Source organism: Cherax quadricarinatus, chromosome 47, assembly GCF_038502225.1.
Source record: "Cherax quadricarinatus isolate ZL_2023a chromosome 47, ASM3850222v1, whole genome shotgun sequence".
Lineage (NCBI taxonomy): Eukaryota > Metazoa > Arthropoda > Malacostraca > Decapoda > Parastacidae > Cherax > Cherax quadricarinatus.
In genome coordinates this window covers 624,545-648,370 of record NC_091338.1, presented here as the reverse complement: position 1 = coordinate 648,370, position 23,826 = coordinate 624,545, and the positions used below count along the sequence as shown (strand labels likewise).

Sequence of the window (23,826 nt, the reverse complement as noted above, 5' to 3'; positions counted from 1 at the left end):
TTTCTTATTCCCGTGTTTCAAAACGTCCCCCCACTTCTGGTATCCCATCTTCTACACCCACCTCTGTGGTTACCTCTCCCATAATCACTCCTGTATCTAATCCTTTTGCTGTCCTCGGCTCAGACGTCCCTACTTCAACGCCTCAGTCTAATCTCGCTTCTTCGAGTTCTCTCTTACAAGCCTCAGTATCGACGAGACCTCGTACGACACCTCTTCCCAATCGTCCCTCTACTTCTCAAAAGTCAAAAAAAGGTCCGGTAACACCTCCTACCCATCTTCCACCTCCTCATTTTACCCTCCCTGTCTCTGTCCCTAGTTCTTCCCCTCTCACTGGCTCAGTTACAAGTGCAGAGGTTCACCCTCCTCCTCGTAATGTACCTTCCTCCCCTGTTCCCTCCCAAGTTTCTTCCTCTTCTGCCACCTCCCAGGTTCCTGTCTCTTCTGTCCCCTGCCACGCTTCTCCAGTTCCCTCCACCCTTTCGCCCCCCCCTACCTTGGTACAGTCCAATACAGTTCCAATCTTTACTCATCCTCCCCCTACCATTCCCAATATTGTCTCCCATACGACATCTCTGAATTCCGAAACACTTGAAGCAATCTCTGAATATATTGCAGAGACCAAACCATCAATGGACACTGATCCACCTTCCGCTCTTCCTCTCTCCTCTGCTCCATCTGCGCAACTCCTTTCTTCACAGCGCACCGTTCCTTCGCTGCTTGAACATTTTCCACTGCCTCCGCATGTGGACTTTTCTAACCCTTCTAGTCCGTAGGAACCCTTACCTGCGGATTTCAAGTATCTTTATCATTGCCAATCATGGCCTTTTTACAGTGGAATATACGCGGCCTCAGGGGTAATCGGGGTGAGCTTCAGATGTTACTCTCCCAGTTTGCCCCTGTTGGTGTTTGCTTACAGGAACCAAAATTACACTCTGCTGTTATTTCTCACATCTCAGGCTATAATTTATTGTATTCTTCAGATCCTTTTCCTGATGGGACCTTTAATGAAAGTGCCCTTCTTCTCCGCACTGATATTCCGTACCATCAGCTATTTGTTCATACTTCGCTGCATTACACAGCAGCCCGTATCCACTTACATAGGTGGTATACGCTCTGTTCTTTATATCTCTCTCCTTCTCGGGCATTATCTATTCCGGATTTTGCCTTCCTTGTTTCGTCATTACCGCCACCGATTCTGTTACTTGGTGATTTTAATGCCCACCATTTCCTCTGGGGAGGGTCTCACTGTGATTCCCGTGGAATTCAGTTAGAGGCTTTTCTTGCCACCCACCCCCTCCATGTTTTAAATACAGGTACTCACACCCATTTTGATCCTCGGACTCATACTCTCTCTTGCATCGATCTCTCAGTTTGCTCTTCCTCCGCCGCATTAGACTTTACTTGGTCTGTTCTCCCGGACTTACATGACAGTGATCATTTCCCAATCATTCTTACTTCCCCTTCATATTCGCCACCTCTTCGCACCCCACGCTGGCAATTTAATCGGGCAAATTGGAACCTTTACTCACACCTGACTGTTTTTAAAGAGGTTCCTTCTTCGTCCTCCATCGATGAGCTTTTACACCTCTTCTCGTCCTCCGTTTTCACCGCAGCTTCTCATTCTATACCCCAAACTTCGGGCAGGCATTCTCAGAAATGCGTGCCTTGGTGGTCTCCTGCTTGTGCTCGTGCAGTACGTTTGAAACGCGCTGCATGGGGCAGGTACCGGTACAATAGAACCACAGAGCGACTCCTTGATTTTAAACAGAAGCGTGCGATCGCTCGCCGTGTCATCCGTGACGCTAAACGCACTTGCTGGCGAGATTATGTCTCCACCATCACCTCTGCTTCCTCTATGAGTGCAGTCTGGAAAAAAGTACGAAAACTGAGTGGTAAATATTCTCCTGACCCGGCTCCTGTTCTGCGGGTTGCCGGTGTTGATATAGCAAACCCACTAGATGTTGCCAATGAAATTGGCAATCATCTGGTCCGTATTTCTCAGGGACTCCATCTATGCCCCTCATTTCTTTCCTCAAAGTCTGCCAGAGAGTTAGCACCCTTGGACTTTTCTTCTCTCAGAGAAGAACAGTATAATGTGCCTTTTACACTTCAAGAACTGGAGGCAACACTCTCAGCTTGTCGATCATCGGCAGCTGGGCCCGACGACATTCATATTCGTATGCTACAACATTTACATCAGTCAGCCCTTGCAGTCCTATTACACCTTTACAATCTTATTTGGTCACAAGGAGTTCTTCCACAGCTGTGGAAATCCGCCATTGTTCTCCCTTTCCGCAAACCAGGCACTACGGGACATGAAACCTCCCACTATCGTCCCATTGCTCTTACCAGTGCAGTTTGCAAAGTAATGGAACGTCTAGTAAATAGACGTTTAGTGTGGTATTTAGAGACACACAACAGTCTCTCCACTCGTCAATATGGCTTTCGTAAGGGACGTTCTACCATAGACCCCTTACTGCGCTTGGATACGTATGTTCGTAATGCCTTTGCGAATAACCACTCAGTTATTGCCATATTTTTTGACCTTGAGAAGGCATATGACACAACTTGGAGGTATAATATTTTAGCCCAAGCCCACTCCTTAGGCCTTCGAGGCAATCTACCATCCTTCCTTAAGAACTTTTTAACTGACAGGCATTTCCGTGTTCGGGTTAATAATGTGCTCTCCCCGGACTTTGTCCAAGCTGAAGGTGTCCCCCAGGGATGTGTTCTGAGCACAACACTTTTTCTCCTTGCTATTAATGATTTGGCCTCTAGTCTTCCATCAAATATTTGGTCATCACTCTATGTTGATGACTTTGCTATTGCCTGTGCAGGCGCTGACTGTCACCTCCTTACAGTTTCTCTCCAGCATGCAGTCGACCGTGTTTCCAATTGGGCCACCACACATGGGTTTAAATTTTCCAGCACTAAAACCCACCAAATCACTTTCACTAGACGCTCTGTCATCTCTGATCATCCTTTGTACCTCTATGGCTCACGTATCCCTGAACGTGATACAGTCAAGTTTCTGGGCCTCCTCTTTGACCGTAGGTTATCCTGGAAACCTCACATTACCTCTCTGAAGGCAACTTGTCACAGCCGGCTGAACCTTCTTAAAACCCTTGCTCATCTTTCGTGGGGAGCTGATCGTCGAACCCTCCTTCACCTACATTCCACCCTTATTTTATCGAAACTTGATTATGGTGACCAGATCTATTCAGCGGCATCTCCTGCTACTCTCTCTAGCCTTAACCCCATTCATCACCAAGGATTACGTTTATGCCTTGGTGCTTTTCGCTCTTCCCCTGTCGAAAGCCTCTATGCAGAAGCGAACGTTCCATCCTTATCCGATCGCCGTGATGCCCATTGCCTGCGCTACTATGTACGCTCTCATGATCTCCGCAATCCTTCCATTTATAGAATGGTCACTGATATTAGTAGACATTCTTTATTTGTTCGCCGCCCCTGCTTACTCCGTCCCTTCTCTCTTCGCCTTCATTCGCTCTTGTCTTCTCTTCAACTACCACCTTTCTATGTACATGTAGCATCTCACTTTTCCCTACCCCCCTGGGAGGTCCCAGCTGTTCGAGTCTGTTCTTTCTCCCTCCCTTGCTCGAAAGCCCAACTGTCTACGGTCGCTTCCCGCTCTCTTTTTCTTGACCACTTTCACTCTCATTCTCATGCCATTGCTGTGTACACAGATGGCTCTAAGTCTTCTGACGGCGTAGGATTCGCAGCAGTGTTTCCGGACAGCGTCGTACAAGGGCATTTACTATCTTCAGCTAGTATTTTTACTGCTGAATTATATGCCATCCTTACAGCACTTATCCGTATTGCATCTATGCCTGTGTCATCATTTGTGGTTGTCTCAGACTCCCTTAGTGCTTTACAGGCTATACAAAAATTTGATACACCTCACCCCTTAGTCCTCCGTATCCAACTTTGGCTACGCCGCATCTTTACTAAGCATAAAGATATTGTTTTTTGTTGGGTCCCTGGTCATGTTGACGTACAGGGCAATGAACAGGCAGACACTGCTGCGCGGTCAGCAGTACATGACCTACCAGTTTCTTACAGAGGTATTCCATGTACGGACTATTTTGCTGTAATATCTTCCCACCTTCACACCCGTTGGCAACAACGTTGGTCTACTATGCTCGGCAACAAACTTCAGTCTATTAAACCGAGTATAGGTTACTGGCCGTCTTCTTATCACCAGTGTCGAGGTTGGGAGACTACTCTCTCCCGTCTTCGCATTGGCCATACTCGTCTTACTCATGGATATCTCATGGAGAGGCGTCTTGCTCCTCTCTGTGAGAATTGCCAAGCTCCATTATCAGTCAGCCACATTCTGTTGGACTGCCCACTTTATCAACGAGCACGCAGAATTTACCTCTGTCGTCGTCTTCGCCCCGCTGCTCTCTCTTTACCTTCCCTTCTCGCTGATGGACCCACCTTTCATCCGGACTCTCTTATTGACTTTTTGACACCGACTGACTTACTTCACAAATTCTGATACTTTCAGCCCTTTCTACTTGTATCTCTTGCTACCCTCTACCCCCGTACTATCCCCTGCCCCGCTGTTTTCTGTAACCTGCTGATCATCCCCCCTCCCTCCTGCCATCCAATTCCCTTGCTTCCTTCCCTACCCTGCAGCGCTGTATAGCCCTTGTGGCTTAGCGCTTCTTTTTGATTATAATAATAATAATAGTATGACAGCTGAGAAAGTAAAGAATGGGTCAGCTGGAGCTGTCAACATTGGTGCTGTCTCAGAAGACAGTACCTGTAAAGATATAGAAATGCAAGACTGCACCAGATGCAGATAGTAGTGCTAGTATTGTAATAACAAGAAATGATCAAGACATAAAAGATCCAGAAACACAAAATAGCAATACTGCTGGAGATGTGAAAAAAAAGGGAAGGGGAGGGATGCTTCAGGGAAGGATGCTGATACACTACCAGAAATAACTGGTGGTGGTACAGATGCTAGTACAGGTCAGGAAAACTGCATTAGGGAACCCAGTCACAGAAATAGTCTGTGCAGATTCTATGCCTTTGGTATCTCTAGGCATGGAATATCTGGGGAAACAAGTGGGATGTGCAATTTTGACCATCCAAAAAATGCTGCAACCAAATTACCAAGGGAGTAGGTAATTCTTCTCCCTGCAAACTATTTCACCCTCTTCCTTAAATCACTTGTTAAAGCAATGGCTCAAGAAGAAATTTCTCCCCTAGCTGGTAGTAATAAGTTATCACAAGTTATATACACTGATGGATCTAAACAGGAGACTTCTGGCAGGGATGCATCAGCTCTTGTTGCCACCTCCCTAGTTAAGAGCGATAATAAATTTGTTAAACTAGGCATAAGAATTAACAACTGGGCGTCTACACTGCAAACTGTATTGTTTGCAATCCTAATGGCGATAAAGCTAACTTATGACACTGAGCTTGACTCATATAATGGCTCCAACAACATGCTCATTGGAGAAGCCAGGTATAGATATGTTAGCCAAGAAAAGTACCCAGAAGGAGACTGTAGAATATAACTTTGGTATATCTGTCTAGCACTAGGAAAAATATTAGGAGAGAAGTAAATAATGAAAATGATTGTTATAGAAATGCAGTTAGAAGTCTGAGTAGATCTATAACTCACTTCCTTGTGGCTTAGCGCTTCTTTTTTATTATAATAATAATAATAATCTATAACTCACTATGATAACATGAATGTAGATAAATATGTTTATGGAGCAACATGCAATGTGAACAGACTGACTGATGTTGTAGTGGCCAGGCTTAGGCTTGGTTACAAGTACTTCTGGCAGTTTGGGAGACACACAGATGATGATCAAACTAAATGCAAATTATGTGATCAGGCATATGGTCACTGTCTTGAACACTTATATGCTTAATTGTCCACTTATTGAGGAACACAGAGATATACAGTATAATAACCTACGTGACATGTCAAAATATCTTATTAATGAAAATAAGATACCAGATATACTAAGCAAATTTCCTAAATTTGCTTGTAATAGATAAGTGAACTGTAGATATGTAGATATAAATCCATATGTACACCTGTTAACCCTTTTGGGGCCTAGTTTCTAGGCCTTTTGTGTATCCATATGCTCTTGCACTACTGTCCACAGGATGGACATGGGGCGCACAATAAACTAGCTACTTCGGTGGCAAAATCTAAATCTTTTCACTCTGATATGTAGTATTCCTCAGTATATGAAAGAAAATGTTACACACATAATGTCAAGCACTCAATTTAAAAGGGACAAGAAGGTACAGATCACACACAACTTGGGAAACAAACCAGGGTAGTTACAACCACTCTAGAGAAAGATTTTTTAGTGCCAGGAAGAATAAAACTGGTAGGAAATAATAGAAATACTACACCTTCAAAGATCACTACTGGAGTGGAGGCACAGTCAGTAGCCCCCACTCCAGATTCATCATAGAACTGATGAATTGGCTAAGTTGTATGCTTTCAAAGAGGGAGTAGATTACAATCTTGGCTTGTCAGCAGCTTGAGGGCAATAATATGAAAAGAACTTCAACTGAATTTTATTGACTTAAGACTCAGGGAGACTGACACCAGTCAGTACATCTATCATCATTCTATTATGCAGGAGGAGCCACATGTCGATGGTGCATCCAACAAAATAGGCAGACTCTTGGATGTCGCTACTGCCCGGCTCCTGCTGGGTTACAAGTATCTTTGGCAGGTTAAATCACCAGCACTAGATATAGACCAAACGAAATGTAAACTTTGCCAGATTGACTATTGTCACACCTTGCGTCATTATGTACTGGAGTGTGATAAAATGAATGAATTTGGAGAACTCACTCAGAAATGTTCAAGATATGTCAAAGTATTTTATCCACAGTGGTATATTACAAACTATTCTGGAAAAATACCCTGACTTTGCTCCCTGTAAATAAAGCATTACCACATATTCACCTAATTGTGGCTGCAGGGGTCGAGACTCAGCTCCTGGCCCTGCCTCTTCACTGAACGCTGCTAGATACTCTCTCTTCTTGCTCCATGAGCTTTATCATACCTCATCTTAAAGCTATGCATGGTTCCTGCCTCCACTACATCACTTGCTAGACTATTCCAATTCCTGACTACTCTATGGCTGAAGAAATACTTCCTAACATCATGTGTGTGTGTGTGTGTGCACTCACCTATTTGGGGTCGCAGGGGTCGAGGCTCAGCCCCTGGCCCTGCCTCTTCACTGACCGCTACTGGGTCCTCTCTCCCTGCGCTTTATTGTACCTCATCTTAAAACTATGTATGGTTCCTGCCTCCACTACATCACTTGCCAGACTATTTCACTTCCTAACTATGGCTGAAGAAATACTTCCTAACATCCCTTTGACTCATCTGAGTCTTCAGCTTCCAATTGTGACCCCTTGTTTCTGTGTCCCATCTCTGGAACATCCTGTCTCTATCCACCTTATCTATCCCATGCAGTATTTTGTATGTCATTATCATGTCTCCCCTGACCTTCCTGTCCTCTAGTGTCGTCAGGCCAATTTCCCTTAACCTTTCTTCATAGGACATTTCCCTTAGCTCTGGAACTAGCCTTGTTGCAAACTTTAGCACTTTCTTTAATTACTTGACGTGCTTGACCAGGTGTGGGTTTCAAACTGGTGCTGCGTACTCCAGTATGGGCGTAATGGGCCTGACGTATACGGTGTACAGTCTTGAACGATTCCTTACTGAGGTATCGGAACACTATTCTCAGATTTGCCAGGCACCCACATGCTGCAGCAGTTATCTGGTTAATGTGTGTTTCCGGAGACGTGCTCGGTATTATACTCGCCCCTAGATCTTTCTCCTTGAGTGAGGTTTGCAGTCTTTGGCCACCTAGCCTATACTCTGTCTGCAGTCTTCTTTGCCTTTCCCCAATCTTCATGACTTTGCATTTAGTGGGGTTGAATTCGAGAAGCCAGTTTCTGGACTATGTATTTAGCCTGTCCAGGTCTCTTTGTAGTCCTGCCTGATCCTCATCGGATTTAATTCTCATTAACTGCACATCATCTACGAACATATACCAAAAATAGTACTGGTCTTAGGACCGACCCCTGTGGGACCCCGCTCGTCACAGGCACCCAATGTAATACCTCATCACATACCATGACTTGTTGCCTCCCTGTCAGGTATTCTCTGATCCATTGCAGTGCCTTTCCTGTTATACACACCTGATCCTCCAGCTTCTGTACTAATTTCTTGTGTGGGACTGTGTTCAAGGCCTTCCTGCAATCCAGAAAAATGCAATCAACCCACCCCTCTCTCTCATGTCTTACTTCTGTTACTTTGTCATAAAACTCCAGAAGGTTTGTGACACAGGATTTACTTTCCATGAATCCATGCTGGTTGTCATTTATAATCTTGTTCCGTCTCAGGTGCTCCACCACTCTCCTCCTGATAATCTTCTCCATGACTTTGCATACTATACACGTCGGTGACGCTGGTCTATAGTTTAGTGCCGCCTCGTTTCTGTCTCCTTTCTTAAAAATGGGGACTACATTTGCTGTCTTCCATACCTCAGATAGTTGCCCAGTTTCAAGGGATGTGTTGAAGATTGTGGTTAGTGGCACACATGGCATCTCTGCTCCTCTAAGGACCCACGGGGAGATGTTGTCCGGTCCCATCGCCTTTGAGGTATCAAGGTCACTTAGCAGCTTCTGCACCTTCTCCTCAGTTGTATGTGTGTGTGTATGTACTCACCTAGTTATGGTTGCAGGGGTCAATTCATAGCTCCTGGCCCCCTCTTCACTGGCTGCCACTGGGTCACTCTCCCTGCAACATGAGCTTTATCATACCTCTGCTTAAAGCTATGAATGGATCCTGCCTCCACTACATCGCTTCCCAAATTATTCCACTTCCTGACTACTCTGTAACTGAAGAAATACTTCCTAACATCCCTGTGATTCATCTGTGTCTTAACTTCCAACTGTGTCCCCTTGTTGCTGAGTCCAATCTCTGGAACATTCTGTCTCTGTCCACCTTATCAATTCCTCTCAATATTTTATGTCGTTATCATGTCCCCCCTATCTCTCCTGTCCTCCAGTGTCGTCAGGTTGATATCTCTTAACCTCTCCTCGTAGGACATACCCCTTAGCTTTGTGATTAGTCTTGTTGCAAACCTTTGCACTTTCTCTAGTTTCTTTACGTGCTTGGCCAGATACGGGTTCCAAACTGGTGCTGCATACTCCAATATGGGCCTAACGTACACAGTGTACAGGGTCCTGAACGATTCCTTCCTAATTAAGATGGCGGAATGCTGTTCCTAGGTTTGCTAGGCACCCATATGCTGCAGCAGTTATTACTTGGAGTTTACGTGGAGAGTTCCGGGGCTTAACGCCCCCGTGGCCCGGTCTGTGACCAGGCCTCATGGAGGATCAGAGCCTGATCAACCAGGTTGTTACTGCTGGCTGCACGCAATCCAACGTATGAGCCACAGCCCGGCTGGTCAGGTACCGACTTTAGGTGCTTGTCTAGTGCCAGCTTGAAGACAGCCATGGGTCTATTGGTAATCCCCCTTGTGTATCCTGGGAGGCAGTTGAACAGTCTTGGGCCCCTGACACTTATTGTGTTGTCTCTTAACGTGCTAGTGACACGCCTGCTTTTCATTGCGGCTTTTTCCAGCAGACCCCTGGCTGTCTTCATGAGGGAGCTGGACAAGCACCTGATAAATTAGACACATGTGCAACTCTTGGGTATCTTTATTGAGGAAACGTTTCGCCACACAGTGGCTTCATCAGTCCATACAAAGGAGAATCATGAAGAACAGGAGGAGAATGAGGTAATCAGTCCCTCAACCTATAATCCTGTCAGACACTGCAACTTCTTGGGATCTTTTAATACTTGGGAATTCTTGCCTAACCCTTGGGCACGACCTACTTCCACATTGAACAAATGTGACACCAGAAGTAATGAATAATTCATGCCAAGAATTGTAAACAAAAGCTTATGTATTAAGGGTGGTTACTGGGCCAACACAGATTCATACAGTTTTCTCTAATGCTGGACCAGAGGAAATGTAATGTTTACCCTCCACTGCATATAAACATTGCATGTATATATGCTACGTAAGGTGTTTCTTACATAATTTTGAAGAAAATATCATAGATGGATATTTTCAACCGCCCAGGGAGGTACTACCGTCCTGCCAAGTGAGTGTAAAACGAAATCCTGTAATTGTTTTACATGATGGTAGGATTGCTGGTGTGCTTTTTTCTGTCTCGTGAAAATGCAAGATTTCAGGTACGTCTTGCTACTCCTACTTACACTTAGGTCACACTACACATACATGTACAAGCATATATATACACACCCCTCTGGGTTTTTTTCTATTTTCTTTCTAGTTATTGTTCTTGTTTATTTCCTCTTATCTCCATGGGGAAGTGGAACAGAATTCTTCCTCCATAAGCCAAGTGTGTTGTAAGTGGCGACTAAAATGCCGGGAGCAAGGGGCTAGTAACCCCTTCTCCTGTATAAATTACTAAATTTTAAAAGAGAAACTTTCGTTTTTTCTTTTGGGCCACCCTGCCTCAGTGGGATACGGCCGGTACGTTGAAAAAAAAGAAGAAAAGTCTATATTAATGTAAAATAAGACATTTAATGTGCCCAAGAGTAATTTTATTATGATTATTATTCACTGAGTGAACGAGTAACACAGGCATGTTTATATGCCTTTGTTACTCATAATTTTGACAAAATTTTGAAGAAAATATCACATATTAACCTAAAATAAAACATTTAATGTGCCCAAGAGTGAGTCACGAATGTATGAGCGGCCCAGGCGCACATGTCTGGTACCAACAATTTCCAAGGGAATGGATGAAACCTGGGGGAAAATTTTCACTGAAAAAAAGTGCTCAAAATCCAAACTGTACGATTTCCACACCGGCAGAAAACTGGGGGTCCACTGTACTTGTGGTAACTAACGATGATATTATTATTATTATTAATCAATTGGCATGATCAAGTGTGTCAGACAGCTAATATTTCAGCTTGGGTATGCTAATGACACACACATAACATTGTATCAATCGCATCTGCTAGAAAAATGACAGGATGGATAATGAGAACCTTCAAAACTAGGGAGGCAAAGCCCATGATGACACTCTTCAGGTCACTTGTTCTATCTAGGCTGGAATATTGCTGCACACTAACAGCACCTTTCAAGGCAGGTGAAATTGCCGACCTAGAAAATGTACAGAGAACTTTCACGGCGCGCATAACGGAGATAAAACACCTCAATTACTGGGAGCGCTTGAGGTTCCTAAACCTGTATTCCCTGGAACGCAGGAGGGAGAGATACATGATTATATACACCTGGAAAATCCTAGAGGGACTAGTACCGAACTTGCACACGAAAATCACTCACTACGAAAGCAAAAGACTTGGCAGACGATGCACCATCCCCCCAATGAAAAGCAGGGATGTCACTAGCACGTTAAGAGACCATACAATAAGTGTCAGGGGCCCGAGACTGTTCAACTGCCTCCCAGCACACATAAGGGGGATTACTAACAGACCCCTGGCAGTCTTCAAGCTGGCACTGGACAAGCACCTAAAGTCAGTTCCTGATCAGCCGGGCTGTGGCTCATACATTGGTTTGCGTGCAGCCAGCAGCAACAGCCTGGTTGATCAGGCTCTGATCCACCAGGAGGCCTGGTCACAGACCGGGCCGCGGGGGCGTTGACCCCCGAAACTCTCTCCAGGTAAACTCCAGGTAAACATATATACACTGCAATAGAGAAAAAAGAAGTCCCACTGGGGATCTTCATTGACTTACGTAAAGCTTTTGATACAGTTGACCATGACTTGCTCCACGTAAAATTGTCACACTATGGTATTAGAGGGCACTCCCTCAACTACCTCAAGTCTTACCTCAGCAACAGAAGCCAATATGTGTACGCAAATGGGGCAAGCTCTTCCGCACAACCAATTACAGTTGGTGTCCCACAGGGAAGTGTCCTTGGCCCTCTTCTCTTTCTCCTATACATAAATGACCTACCAAATGCTTCGCAATTACTCAAACCCACACTTTTTGCAGATGACACTACATACGTCTTCTCTCACCCGAGCCCAGTCACGCTAGCCAATACTGTAAACACCGAATTACAGAAAATATCTACCTGGATGAGGACTAACAAACTTACACTAAACATTGGCAAAACCTACTTCATTCAGTTTGGTAACAGAGCTACAGATGTACCTCTTAACATAACAATAAACGGATCACCTATCACAAAGCTAACAGAGGGAAAATTCCTAGGAATCCACCTCGATAATAGACTCAAATTTCATACACATATACAACAAATTTCTAAGAAAATTTCCAAGACTGTAGGCATACTATCGAAGACCCGGTACTATGTTCCACAGTCAGCCCTCCTGGCCCTTTATCACTCTCTTATTTACCCCTATCTCACCTATGGAATTTGTGCATGGGGCTCAACAACAATTAACCATCTCAGACCACTAATTACCCAACAAAAGGCTGCAGTTAGAATGATAACAAATTCTCACTACAGGCAACACACTCCACCAATATTCAAAACACTCAACCTACTCACCATACAAAACATCCATACTTATTATTGCACTTATTACATACATAGAACACTTAACTCTAATATTAACCCTCCCCTCAAACATCTCCTTGCCAACCTCAACAGAACACATGACCATAACACAAGGCACAGATCACTCTTTGATGTTCCTCGTGTCCATCTCACGCTATGCAAAAACTCAATGCACATAAAAGGCCCTAAAATCTGGAATTCATTACCTGTAAATATAAAAGAAACACTACCTGTTTATAAATTCAAGTCTCTTCTCAAAGATCACTTACTCACTCAAAACCAAATAAATACTGAATAACTGAACCTTATAAATTGTATATCCTATATGTTACTCACAATTATATCACACAAATGTTAAACCTAGGACCCAATCTAACTTTATTATTTTTTTAAATACACTACCTAACAGAATACTCCATTCGACTGAATGTACAGCAATGCAAGCAACCATATGACCTGTCTTTGTAATACTCATTTGTGCTTTATAGTTATCTGTTTACAATAATGATTTATCACTGATTTCATCATTGCTTAGTTAATCTTAAGTTAATTTTAAGCCAGCCCGTAATGCTATGCATATAAGTGGCTTTGGCATGCTGCTCTTACCTGTATTTTTTGTACCTCTGTAAGTATGCTTAAATTACTAAATAAATAAATAAATAAATAAATAAATAAATAAATGGTACGTAATGAGGTATCACAGTGGGCACCTGTGATGAGCGGGGTCCCACAGGGGTCGGTCCTAGGACCAGTGCTATTTTTGGTATATGTGAACGACATGATGGAAGGGTTAGACTCAGAAGTGTCCCTGTTTGCAGATGATGTGAAGTTAATGAGGAGAATTGAATCTGATGAGGACCAGGCAGGACTTCAAAGAGACCTGGACAGACTGGACACCTGGTCCAGCAAATGGCTTCTCGAATTTAATCCTGCCAAATGCAAAGTCATGAAGATAGGGGAAGGGCACAGAAGACCACAGACAGAGTATAGGCTAGGTGGCCAAAGACTGCAAACCTCACTCAAGGAGAAAGATCTTGGGGTGAGTATAACACCGAGCATGTCTCCGGAAGCACACATCAATCAGATAACTGCTGCAGCATATGGGCGCCTGGCAAACCTGAGAACAGCATTCCGATACCTTAGTAAGGAATCGTTCAAGACACTGTACACCGTGTATGTCAGGCCCATACTGGAATATGCAGCACCTGTTTGGAACCCGCACTTGATAAAGCACGTCAAGAAACTAGAGAAAGTACAAAGGTTTGCGACAAGGTTAGTTCCAGAGCTAAGGGGAATGTCCTAAGTAAGTAAGTAAGTAAATAAGTAAGTAAGTAAGTAAATTTATTCAGGTATACACAAATACAGTTACATAGAATTATCATACATAGCAGCATATGTGTAGAGAACCTAGGATAACCCAAAAAAGTCAGACGGAGTGACTTATTTCCATTGGGGTCCTTTGCAGAAAGATTAAGGGAAATCGGCCTGACGACACTGGAGGACAGGAGGGTCAGGGGAGACATGATAACGACATATAAAATACTGCGTGGAATAGGCAAGGTGGGCAAAGACAGGATGTTCCAGGGAGGGGACACAGAAACAAGAGGCCACAATTGGAAGTTGAAGACACAAATGAGTCAGAGAGATATTAGGAAGTATTTCTTCAGTCATAGAGTAGTCAAGCCGTGGAATAGCCTAGAAAGTGAAGTAGTGGAGGCGGGAACCATACATAGTTTTAAGGCGAGGTATGATAAAGCTCATGGAGCAGGGAGAGAGAGGACCTAGTAGCAATCAGTGAAGAGGCGGGGCCAGGAGCTATGAATCGACCCCTGCAACCACAAATAGGTGAGTACAAATAGGTGAGTACACACACACACAACAGGCCTAGTGTCTAATCCTAAGACAAAATGGTAACTAACCTACGTCTGCTGCACCTCTCATGCCCACGATATATAAGCTACTTCTCGGCAGATATGCTGTATTCTATTCAAGATTGATGGACTGACCACATCGACTCAAGGTTGAGAGACTGATTACCTCATTCTCCTCCTGTTCTTCATGATTCTCCTTTGTATGGACTGATGAAGCCACTGTGTGGCGAAACGTTTCCTCAATAAAGATACCTAAGAGTTGCACATATGTCTAATTTATCAACGTGTCGGTTCTTTGAACCATTCATCTACAATGGACAAACACCTAGTCATTACCTGACCAATCGGGTTGTGGTTCGTACGTCGGTTTACGTGCGGCCAGCAGTAATAGCCTGGTTGATCAGGCCCTGATCCACCACGAGGCCTGGTCAACGGGGGCGTTGACCCCCTGAAACCCCCCTCCAGGTATACTCTAGGTAAAAAGGAACAAACACATTGGTAACCCTTCTTTCTAACATGCACATTTTTAGGGTGGAAATAAATATTTATAATTTATATTGTTATATCGAATAATATGATGGAGGGTTGGCAACCATGGGTCGGGCGTGTTGTCAGTGAGGAAAGGTTGGCAAGCTTGTGTGTCCAATATGGCGGAGTAGTGAGAGAAGGAGTGACTCAGATATTACTGCCCCATGATCACCTCCACCACACACACTTATAGGTCTGTACCTCTTGTCACTACCCTTAACCCAACACCAACCTATCCTACTACCCAAGAGCCACATTAACGACCTGCAGCAGAGACTTGTGTGCCTGGTAACTGGAGTTATGTATGTACTCGCTACCCACTAGTCTCACCTACGCTATATAACACAGTTTTTGACCTTAATATTTTAACATTTTTAGATGAAGTGATGAAAGTTACGACATGCCAGACCTTTCTTCAGTGCTTGGTGAACTGCACTCTTGTTTTATTACTCCGACAGTATTAGTTTTTAATGTAACATTTCATTGATGATTTTATTGATATTAATCCAGAGTATTAATAACCCAGGATAACCCAGTAAAGCCACTAAGTACCTTATACCCACTGACATTGTTGCTCTTTATTGTCCTAATACAGTGTCATGTAGGTTATTCCTGTTCATGGTTCAAGGACCTCAATGGAAATAAGTCACTTCGACGTTTTTTAAGGGAAGTTATCCTAGGTAATTTACACTATGTATGATAATTGTACTTATGTGTACCTGTTCCTAAATAAACTTACTTCTCTGCTCAAAAAATAAGACTATAAATCACCCAGAAAAATTGATTAGATTGATGCTGGAGCAGAGTCCAAGAAGTGTCTAGACGAAGATGATTTACAACAGCTAGATATGCTGAATGTTGCAGCTGGATTACACCAACTGAAATTAAATCATCATTATAAAATTGTTCACAAGCAGTGTCCAGAATATTATGGTGAGAATTTTGTCCAAGTTAGAAACCAATACCAGTATGGTACTACTGAGAGTGAACAGTATTTCGTAGGACCTACAGTATGTGATCAGGCCTCAAATACCTTTTATTATACAAAAATAAAGGAGTGGGATAGATTGCTTGAATATGTCGAGGCATTCATTCCTGAACTAGTTCAGGAATGAATGAAACTACATTAAGAACATAAGAACGAAGGAACACTGCAGAAGGCCTACTGGCCCATGCGAGGCAGGTCCAAGTCTCCTACCGGCTTAAGCCAATGCACCCAACCTAGTCAGATAGCTTGTGCTACCGACCTGGTAGCACAAGCTATCAGGTCTAACTCACACCCACCCACATCTACTCATGTATTTATCCAACCTATTATATACTCTACTCTTCTTATAACACTTTTGCTTTGTAAAAACTTCTCATAAGCTAACTTTTTCTCTTTTATCACACCCTTTACTTCATCATTCCACCAATTACTCCTCTTTCCTCCTGCACCCACCCTCCTATAACCACAAGCTTCTGCCCCACATTTTAATACTGCATTTTTAAAACTATTCCAACCCTCTTCAACCCCCCCACTACTCATACTTGCACCAGCCCACCTTTCTGCCAATAGTTGCTTATATCTCGCCCGAACTTCCTCCTCCCTTAGTTTATACACTTTCACTGAACTCCCTCTTGCTTCTTGTTGCCATTTTCCTCTTTTCCCATCTACCTCTTGCTCTAACTGTAGCTACAACTAAATAATGATCTATCAGTTGCCCCTCTATAAACATGTACATCCTGGAGCCTGCCCATCAACCTTTTATCCACCAATACATAATCTAACAAACTACTTTCATTACGTGCTATATCATACCTTGTATATTTATTTATCCTCTTCTTCATAAAATATGTATTACTTTTTACCAAACCTCTTTCTACACATAGCTCAATTAAAGGCTCCCCATTTTCATTTACCCCTGGCACCCCAAATTTACCCACTACTCCCTCCACAACATTTTTGCCCACTTTAGCATTGAAATCGCCAACCACCATTACTCTCACACTTGGTTCAAAACTCCCCATGCATTCACTCAACATTTCCCAAAATCTCTCTCCTGTACACTTCTCTTCTCCAGGTGAATGTACGCTTACTATAACCCACTTTTCATATCCAACCTTTATTTTACTCCACATAATCCTTGATTTAATTCATTTATAGTCCCTCTTTTCCTGCCATAACTTTTCCTTCAACATTATTGCTACTCCTCTTTAGGTCTAACTCTATTTGAAACCCCTGACCTAATCCCATTTATTCCTCTCCACTGAAACACTCCCACTCCCTTCAGCTTTGTTTCACTTAAAGCCAGGACATCCAGCGTCTTCTCTTTCATAACATCCACAATCATCTCTTTCTTATTTGCACAACATCCATGCACATTCAGACTTCCCACTTTGACAATTTTCTTCTTCTTATTCTTTTTAGTAATTATTACAGGAAAAGGGGTTACTAGCCCATTGTTCCTGGCATTTTAGTTGACTTTTACAACATGCATGGCTCATGGAGGACAGATTCTTATTCCACTTCCCCATGGATATAAAAGGAAAAGTAATAAGACCAAGAATTACTAAGATAAAATAAAAAAAAACTCAGATGAGTGTGTATAAATAAACATGTATGTGTAGTGTGACCTAAGTGTAAGTAGAAGTAGCAAGACATACCTGTAATCTTGCATATTTATGAAACAGACAAAAGACACCAGCAATCCTACCATCATGTAAAACAATTACAGGCTTTCGTTTGACACTCACTTGGCAGGACGGTAGTACCTCCCTGGGTGGTTGCTGTCTACCAACCTACTACCTATTTTGTGTTTATCACTGTAAATTACAGTGGACCCCCGGTTAACGATATTTTTTCATTCCAGAAGTATGTTCAGGTGCCAGTACTGACCGAATTTGTTCCCATATGGAATATTGTGAAGTAGATTAGTCCATTTCAGACCCCCAAACATGCACGTACAGACGCACTTACATAAATACACTTACATAATTGGTCGCATTGGGAGGTGACCGTTAAGCGGGGGTCCACTGTATTTTAATTATTTTATATTTTATGCTTTCATCTTTATAAGCATTTGGCTCCATAACTTTAGTCCATCAAGGTTATGGAAATAACAATCAGAAAATTTGCACAGCATGTTTTTCAACAAAACTGAAGGTTTAGACAGGATTAAAAAAAAAAAAAAACTTAGAAAATAAGGACCACTCAAATATTCACCGTATTTGCATGCATACAATACATAGTTGTCTCTACATATTTGTGGGCCTCCTTATTTGCAGATTTCAATTATCAGATTTTATTTATGGGCAACCAGCAAATGGGTTCAATTGTTTAGTGGTTGTCTGGCTCGATGGCTTTCCTGCTGAGAGTTGCTTCTATCTTGGTCATTATATTTTATGAATGTCAGTATTAACCAGATTAAAGTGATGTATTTAAAGATATGCTCTTTGAAACACAAAATAAAACTGCTTCTTAAAAAAATTGTTTAACAAGCTTAATTTTGTATTTTGTGATTTCTAGTGTTGTAGGACATGGAACAAAATCCCCTTCACCAAATCCATCTTGTTGAACAGTTCATAATTTTCTACTGATGGCCAAATATCTGGTGTAGGGATGACCGTATACTATTATAGTATGGTACATTTGTATGTGTATTTTTTTTTTTTTAATTTATATTTTGATCTCCTAAATATGGAGCTCAGTGAGGTGATCTTTGATATAGTAAAGCTTGTCATTTGGATTAGTAATAGCACTCCATTTAAAAATGTTAATTTAAAGAAAAAAAATGGTTCCACTTTGTTACTAAGTCTGAATTAATATGTATATGATGCATTTCAGGTAGCCATGGACACCTGTGGTGGGTGTGGGCCTAGTGATGGAGAAAGACTAGTGGACCTAGGTACAAAACATGATCTTGCATCTGCCACCAAGCTCTCTCAACCATCTACAGAGAAAGACAGGGCTAGAGCTTCAACAGATAAGTTAATTTCTGGTCAGTCCATCTATTCATCTTTTATAAGTATAGCATACTGTCTACATATGCTGTACTGCATATCTTTAATTATATACCATATATATACTTTAAGTTTACAAAATGTGAAGATTAGCTCATAGCTAGGCCCCTTTTTTTTTTCAAAAGCCTGATATGAGACAACCAGCATATTTATTTTTGAAACCTTGTATGCGAGTTATCTTCCACTGTCATTGTTTGGTTTATTCACTCTCCTTATCACGTTTTTATACTGGATTGTATCTTGTGGCTCATATGGAGAGAATATTTCAAGGAAATGCTAAAGATTGATTATTAACATTTTCATTGGCCATCATGTAGATGATCTGTGAATGGTAAATTTTGGCTTAGATATGAGAGAATGGGTCTGCGTGGTGAGTGTGCACATTATGAAGAAAAAAACCTTCCCCTAGTGGTGGATAATGGGAAAAGGAATACAGTAGTCCCCCCAAATTTGCGAAGGTTACGTTCCCAAGACCATTCATGAATTTGGAAAAACCGTGAATTCTGGATACGGTTAAAAAAATACCTATAAATGCCCATTTTTATAGTTTAAACCCTAAATATGCTCCCAAAACACTAATTTAATTTCAAACTCAGCTTCATACATCATCCATAAAAAAAAGAAAAAAAAAAGGAATGTAAAGATAAATTTTTATACAGTACTGTACTGCTATGTCTCCCTCACTGCTAGAATATAAAATACTGATGTTACCCCAATTTTTTTTTTTTTTAACAAGTTGGCCGTCTCCCACCGAGGCAGGGTGACCCAAAAAGAAAGAAAATCTCCAAAAAAGAAAATACGTACTTTCATCATCATTCAACACTTTCACCTCACTCACGCATAATCACTGTTACCCCAATATGTACTGTAATTCATGCAAGCCCATTTTTGGTATGCTGTAATTCATACAACCCTGTTTTCTTTGGTATACGTATGGTAAATATACGTACGCTTATAATTTAGTACTAAAAGTAAAGTTAAATGTACAGATATTCACCAGTAATGCATTAAAACACACAAAAAATTATATATATTGCCTTGAAAAAAGCCAAAAAGAAATTCCACGAATATGTGGGGACTTCCATGAACAATTGTTAGTTAGGTTCTAAGGAAAAATCTGCAAATTACTGAGCCTCGAATTCGGAACTGCAAATTTGTGGGGCGTCCACTGTATTCTGACTTTGTGTTTGATGTAAAATAGCGACTGAGTTGTTTTCTAGGATGAGATTTATGGCTTTATTGACAGTTGCTTGGTAACATTTGATAGAATGGAAAATGTGGTACTGAAATGGATGATTTTGATTGGTTTCAGGACTAGAAGTAGCTTGAAATTGGGCTCAAATTAGCAGAAATATTTGATATTTGTTGATTTTCCTGAGAATAGGTAAGGCCTCCTGCACTCCCACCTCCTAGTCTGTTTTATGGTTTTTTAATGGGTCTGATTCATTTATTGGGACTCTAAACCATGACTAATCATTCCTGGTTATATTGTATTATCCTTGAAATAAAATAAACTTGTCCATGATTATGAATTCAAAATGGAAGGCAAGTGTAGTAGAGGAGAGGCTTGGGGACATAATTAATGAACAGAAGAAATGTTGTTTTAGTGTCAAGAATAACTACACTTTATTTTCACTTCATTTTTAAATTATTTTTTAATTGTGTAAAATTGGCCAAATTACCAAATTCTATGCAGTTATAATAGTTAATGGGTGGTTTCTTGTGCTCAAATGATAGAAGAAGTTAAGAATTTTGTCAAATGGATCAGTAGAATTGACTTAAAATTTGACTCAAAGTCGGTGAAAGTGCTGATGCATAAATTGCCCTGAGACCGCAAACTTTGCTTCTACATAATTCCCAAACTTTTCCATACAATTCTGTATTTTTGGTATCATTACCTTCAGAAAAAGATTCTCTACCATTTCAGAAGATTTTTTTTTTTTCCTAAAGTGGACACTGGGAGCAGTTGTAACCCTTTAACTTTCATGACCATGATCTATGCATCTCCGTTAGTGCTCAAAATATTTTGAATTTTTTTAAAAGAGGTAATTTTCTGTGTGTAACAAGATATAAAGTGACAAAGTTTGCACTGGATGCTCATGATGACAACATGGAGTCCTGATGCTTTTGAAAATGTTTCATTTTGTTTTTAATTGTCATAGTTTTTATGGTATGATAATTATGCTTTATAGAAGATCTTTTGATATCATAGCCAATATTAGGTACAGAAATAGTAATCATATTGTCACAAACACACATGTACACACTGACAGGTGAATATGTACACCTGCCTCAGTCACATACTATTGTATACAAATACTATATACAAGTTATTTACAAGTCCTAACAATGTTTTTAGAAGTCCTGGCTTGTATGATACTCCATGAAGCCCTGAGTTATAGAAAGTGCCACCCCACATTGCTGACATGTGAATCATGTGTCCTGCTGTTTGGGTTGCCTAGTGGTGTGGGCACACACAGTACACCTTTTCTGAAAGTGCTTCTTTTTCTGGGCAGTTGGTAGCTGTAAGATGAAGTGGCAGTTAATGAGCATTCTCTCTGGTACAGTGACCTGAGGACAGGTCACCGTTGAGGGGCAGATGCGGTGTGACATTGTACATTTTTACACTTTGCATTATGACATTAAGGGTAAATTCTGCATATCGAGGTTGTTTCCCAGTCTTTATCATGTACATATTGAAGACAATGAGCATTGCAGTGTCTACAGAGTATAAAAATAATTTCGTGTACCACTTGTGACTCCTATGCACACAGTCAGCAAACCCTGTTTGCACGTTACACTTGTCGACTAGTTGCATATTGTTTGTATAGTTGACGACAGCATGTGGCTTTACATGGGTTCATTGGCGTGTGTGTTCACTTTGTCTACCTGTACCATCTTGTTTATGTGGATGGTTGACAGCAACATCATGTCCCATGATGCCACATTAGTGCCATGGTGTCCTTGGTATGAAATGCTTGCACTGCACTATCAGCACTGCTCCCATTGAATCTTGGCATATGTTTTCTATTTCTTCTCACTGTTCCACACATATCAGTATTCTTCACACGTAGGAAATCAGTGAGCACAGGGCTTGTATATCAGTTGTCTGTGAACACTGTATGACCCTTGCCAAGGTATGGTTCCATCATCTTCCAAACATCGCCAGAAATGCCCAACGTCCGCCTAGTATCGTCGAGTGTGTTTCTCCCAGTGTAGACAATAGCATCCAACACCATGCCAGTCTTACAGTCAACACACAAAAAGTTTTATACCAAAGCGATTACGTTTGCTTGGTATATATTGTTTGAACGACAGTCATCCCTTGGGCAGAATCAAGGACTCATCAACAGCAAGGTTCCTGAAGGGATAAAAGTAAGTACTGAGTTTTTGTTTCAGATACATAAACACTTCCTGGATTTTGTATAGTAGGTCATTTCTGTTGGGCCTATACCTGTCTGAGAAGTGCAGCATTCTTAGCAACAGTGTGAATCTGTTGCAGGGGAGGAGCTCAGGGAAGACTGGAGTATTGAGGAAGTAGTCTTTGGCTCAATACTGTGCTATACTGAGATTGTACATATGAGGCATAAGCATGACAGTGCCAAGAAATAAATACATTTTGCTCACAGTTGTTTCTTTCCACCTGCACAGCCATGATGATTCTGAAACTTCTGTGTTGTCCATTATGTAGCGGCAATAATTGTTCGTCTGGGTGATTGTCAGGTTCATGATGGGCTCGTCAGAGTATAGTTGGAAGAACTCTAACTTTGTGGAATCATTCATGATAGGACATGTTGAGAGGATGTCACTTCCACTGGCATCAAAATTGAAAGGATGTGCATGATGGATGTGTGGCATGGGCATGGTGGATGAGCAACAGGAGTGGAGGCAGCACATGGTGGAATGGGAGCTGGGCAGTCCTTTGTCTGCCCTGCCACTGCACCATGTGGCCCAGGCATCATACAAAACCATCCCCCTCCATCCTGCACATTCCCCTTCATGATAAATATCACTATCAGTGGCCGGGGTTTTCAAATGTGACCTCCCACGACCCTTGGGGATTGCATATGGCACACTGCCTGAATGTAGGCGATGATGCCTATAGGTATGCTTCACTGGGGAATAATGTATATCACTGTCGCTCGTAGGACCCTTTAAAGGCATAAAATTAATCTCGTCAGTGACAACTTTCACTATCGTCAACAAAACTGGAGGAAAATGTTAATTTTCCCTTACGTTGTAGCCTCCTGGCAGTAATGCTTGCCAGCCCCAAGGTGCTTGGCTGGTCTCATGTGGCCACACTCGCCACCCTGGGGGTGCTTGACTGAGGGTCTGGTGTGGCCATGCTGGCCATCCCAGATGTGGTGGGCTGAGGGTCATCTGGGTTAACAATATTTTCAGTACATTCTTGATCATTTAAGGCCACATTCATCTCAGGTCCACTAAACTCGGGTTCCATATCACTTTTCTCGAATAAGAATGTTGATATGATGGGGCACCAGTTTGTTTCAGTACCCTAGCTGGTGCTGAAATCAACTGGTGCTCCCATGTGGTACTCTGAGGTCCCTGATTTTTTTAATGTACTACGTACACCGAGTGTGCAGACCCATCCTCTCATGTCTAGACTTCTCAGACCTATAATGCCAAATTTGAAGGTAAGAAAAATAGTGCGTTGATCTGCGTGTGGAGCACTAGCAGGAATGTGTAGATCTGTGGTTTGACAGTTAAAGGGTTAATTTCAGGGGTCTGGACAGTGAAAGGGTTAAAGGAAGGCAGTGATTTCATGCACTGGACAAAGATAACGTCA

The 23,826-nt window shown here is 42.0% G+C and overlaps 1 protein-coding gene across 2 annotated transcripts in view; it reads left to right on the top strand.

The window, feature by feature from the left end:
* The first annotated feature begins 15,078 nt into the window (after nucleotides 1-15,078).
* LOC128696540 (uncharacterized) overlaps nucleotides 15,079-23,826 on the top strand; it is a 79,213-nt gene continuing 70,465 nt past the window's right edge. The window contains exons 1-2 of one of the 2 annotated variants that reach the window (XM_053787833.1): nucleotides 15,079-15,210; nucleotides 18,844-18,997. In XM_053787833.1, coding sequence (XP_053643808.1) covers nucleotides 18,850-18,997 — 148 coding nt within the window. In that variant the 5' untranslated portion in view covers nucleotides 15,079-15,210; nucleotides 18,844-18,849. Of the gene's footprint in view, nucleotides 15,320-18,843; nucleotides 18,998-23,826 lie in introns of both variants that reach the window. The other variant, XM_053787832.1, reaches the window with a different exon arrangement.